Source organism: Vombatus ursinus, unplaced genomic scaffold (genome assembly GCF_900497805.2).
Source record: "Vombatus ursinus unplaced genomic scaffold, bare-nosed wombat genome assembly UNPS02014848.1, whole genome shotgun sequence".
NCBI classification, from domain to species: domain Eukaryota; kingdom Metazoa; phylum Chordata; class Mammalia; order Diprotodontia; family Vombatidae; genus Vombatus; species Vombatus ursinus.
Window position 1 is genome coordinate 4,636,667 of NW_020954626.1, and position 1,119 is coordinate 4,637,785.

At 42.2% G+C, this 1,119-nt stretch overlaps 1 protein-coding gene across 2 annotated transcripts; it reads right to left on the reverse strand.

The window, feature by feature from the left end:
- Positions 1–200: 200 nt before the first annotated feature.
- Positions 201–722, reverse strand: LOC114026974 (ubiquitin-conjugating enzyme E2 C-like). 2 transcript variants are annotated; one of them, XM_027840769.1, is made up of 3 exons: positions 612–722; position 577; positions 201–523 (listed from the first exon to the last, which is right to left on the reverse strand). In XM_027840769.1, the coding sequence occupies exons 1-3, from the start codon at positions 720–722 to the stop codon at positions 201–203; spliced, it is 435 nt and encodes a 144-aa protein (XP_027696570.1). The 2 variants fall into 2 exon arrangements, with proteins under 2 accessions (XP_027696570.1, XP_027696569.1); XM_027840768.1 differs by having other exon boundaries at positions 201–383; positions 456–722.
- Positions 723–1,119: the final 397 nt, after the last annotated feature.

A 1,119-nucleotide genomic window follows, 5' to 3' on the forward strand; every position in this document is an offset into this window, starting at 1 on the left:
AAAGAAACATTTTTTTAAAACAGCAAAACTTTATGTATATATTAATGTTGAGGGCTGGACTAGAGTTTAAGAAAAAAAAAAGAAAAAAAGGAAAACAGTGTATGAAACAGAGTCCTGTACAGAAAATATGAGGAAGGGAGAAAGATGCACACACATACACATACACACAAGATGAAGGAAGGTAGGCTGGGCAGCCAGAGTCAAGGCTCTTGGCTAGTCACCTGCTTCATGTAGGTTTCCAGCAGGTACTTTTTAAAGACTGTGGAATTTGTCCAAAGTTCAGCAGCATGTGTGTTCAATGTGCTGTCAATGTTGGGTTCTCCCAGCAGGCTCTGGATAGATAACAGGATGGTCCTGACATCATACAGAGCTGACCGCTTGTCCTTGAGGATGTCCAAACAGATATTGCCTTGGGTGTCCACTTTAGGATGGTAATAAGGTGTGACAAATTTCACAGTGGGAGCATTATATGGGTAAGCACTGAGTAATTCCAGGGACAGCTTGTACCTTAGGTCTTCACATACTGTCCCAGCTGCCCCATGGATGGTCCCAAACCACTTGAAGAGATTGTCTGACACTGGGAAGGCAGAAATTCCTTTGTCTCCAGACACCATTAGGGTCATCAATTCCTGCTGTAACCTCTTGCCCATGGACTGCTCTGCCCCTTTACAGGCTGCAGGGGTGGTACTGGCAGTGGCCAGGTCACGGTTCTGCAAGGCCATGGAGGGCCTGAGATAAAGGAAGAGAAACTCCCTGGGGGCAACTGCCAAAAGAAATATTTCTTTAAAAGATTAGTGCAAAAATCTCACAACAGTTGCCATTTTTGCTTCTTAGCAAATTTCTCATTTTCTTCTGTTATTAATATGAAATCAACCCATCCTATCTCATTTGTAAATGTGTTTGAAAGAGAAGTTGTTTTATTTTCGAAGTTGTAATCAATAATCTCAAAAATAGAAAATACATTTGGAAACCAGACAATGCACTTGTTGTTAAGGGGAGCTCTGGGATCATGGTAGAGAAAACCAATGAAGGTGTTCCAAGTCAAGCTCAGTAGCAGCAATTGGTATTTATTTGTCCCTCTGAGTAGGAATCTTGAGCTTACTCTCCCTACCACAAGGC

Coding starts and splice junctions, on each gene's coding strand:
- LOC114026974 (XM_027840768.1), bottom strand. CDS start 722: ATGGCCTTGCAGAACCGTGACCTGGCCACTGCCAGTACCACCCCTGCA. Junction 384..455: donor ACCCATATAATGCTCCCACT/GTGAAATTTGTC, acceptor GACATCCTCAAG/GACAAGCGGTCAGCTCTGTA.